Below are 1,773 nucleotides of genomic sequence, written 5' to 3'. Positions count from 1 at the left end.
ACCATCACATTATAATGCCCCCACGGCTGAAAGGGCGAGCATGTTTGGTGCAATGGGCATTCAAAAACCAGGGCAATGAATACTAATAATATAAATATTTAGAGAGTGATTGTGGTATGTAATATACACTCAAGAATTTCATGTTATGTTTTATTTTGTGACAAGCATCCAAACCTTTAGATTTATACCTTACTTTCTCATTTGTCTTTTGCTGTACCTTGTCATGTGTTTTCTATATTATTTTTCTTTTTCATGATAGCTTCTCAACAAGTGCGAGTGCTAGGTAATTAGTAATATGATTAAACTATTGTCCATTCTGTTCAAAGAGCATAATAGTTTCTAACTGAATATACATTGTACTTATATGTTGGTGGTATTCCATTCTGGGTGTCACAGTATGTTGGGGTACTCCATTCTAAGTGAAGCTAAATATCACAGTATATTGACAATATCTCAATCTGAGTGAAGCTGAATATCACAGTATATTGACAATATCTCAATCTGAGTGAAGCTGAATATCACAGTAAGTTGTTGGTACCCCATTAAGGTTGAAGTTAAACTTCAAGTAAGGGATATTACCTGTTCTGCAACACTGTTTTCTTGAATATCAGAGATGAAGATTCCTTGACCAACCTCAGCATGTTTACCTTCAATAATCATAATTCCCAGTCCTTGATTACCCTTAAAATATGTAACAACAATAAAAAAAACCATAAAAATACCATCAGTAAAAGAAAATATAAAAATGATCAGCTAGAGTTTAATAACATGAAATACAGCCTTAAAGTAAGTGCTTAAAGTAAGTTAACCTTTGTTGTGTATGTTAATTACTGTGGTACAGCCATATAAGTCTTTCTAAGTTAATTGCCAAAAGAATTTTAAAAAATTCAGAAATCTTTTATACTTTCACTACAAGCTTTAATTCATGGCTGTTATTTTTTTTCATCATTACTTTATTAATGTACTGGACAAATTCCGAATGCAATTCATCTTTAAGAAAATACATAATAAATTTACCTAAAACAAGTGATTAGTTGATTTATTTTTCTTTACACCTTTGAATATTAAAATGATTACTTAACGTATTATTATTGTTGCGTCAGCGAGGTCACATGACTAGTGTCACGTCACGTTTCTAGAACTATCCTGTACGTTGGTGAATGCCCTAGCATTTACTAGATATAGGGTAGTCTGGTATATAAAAGATGGTCACAATGTGACGGAAGAATGTGTGTGTAGACAGTGAGTAATTGATCTGCAGTCAGAGAGTATTATCGAAGTTGAGCACGTTCGTTGTTATAGGTTTTGTTTTAGAGCGATTGTTGAAATTAAGTGTATCGTAAAGTTATATTCGGAAAGAATAAACCAGTTATATTAAGTAAGGAGTTGTGTCGCTAAAGTTTCGTCGGAACGAAGTTACGGAAAATCAATTAACGACTGGAGGCGTAACAAATTGGTGTCAGAGAGTGGGATAAAAAAAAATGGAAACGAGAAGCGGCAAATCAAACTACAGCCTAGCAGACTTAATGGCAGCAATACAAGAACAGCAAAAGAAACAAGAAGAATGAGAAGAGAAATTACAACAGTTGTTAGAAGAAAAAGAAAATAAACAAGAAGAACGAGAAGAGAAGTTACAACAGTTGTTAGAGGAAAAAGAAAAGAAACAAAAAGAACGAGAAGAGAAATTACAACAGTTGTTAGAGGAAAAAGAAAAGAATCAGGAAGAACTAGAAAAGAAACAAGTAGAACGACGGAATAAACAAGAAGAGAGAT

The 1,773-nt window shown here is 32.9% G+C and overlaps 1 protein-coding gene across 6 annotated transcripts in view; it reads right to left on the bottom strand.

Moving 5' to 3' along the window:
- The window catches only part of LOC106458124 (multiple PDZ domain protein-like), a 198,914-nt gene that overhangs the window by 18,777 nt on the left and 178,364 nt on the right, over positions 1-1,773 (bottom strand). For all 6 annotated transcript variants that reach the window (XM_022384257.1, XM_022384261.1, XM_022384258.1 and 3 more), the window contains one exon: positions 580-681. In XM_022384257.1, coding sequence (XP_022239965.1) covers positions 580-681 — 102 coding nt within the window. The remainder of the gene's footprint in view (positions 1-579; positions 682-1,773) is intronic.

The sequence above is a fragment of the Limulus polyphemus genome, unplaced genomic scaffold (assembly GCF_000517525.1).
Source record: "Limulus polyphemus unplaced genomic scaffold, Limulus_polyphemus-2.1.2 Scaffold418, whole genome shotgun sequence".
Lineage (NCBI taxonomy): Eukaryota > Metazoa > Arthropoda > Merostomata > Xiphosura > Limulidae > Limulus > Limulus polyphemus.
The sequence above is the reverse complement of the archived record's forward strand: the minus strand, read 5'-3'. Positions and strand labels throughout refer to the sequence as shown.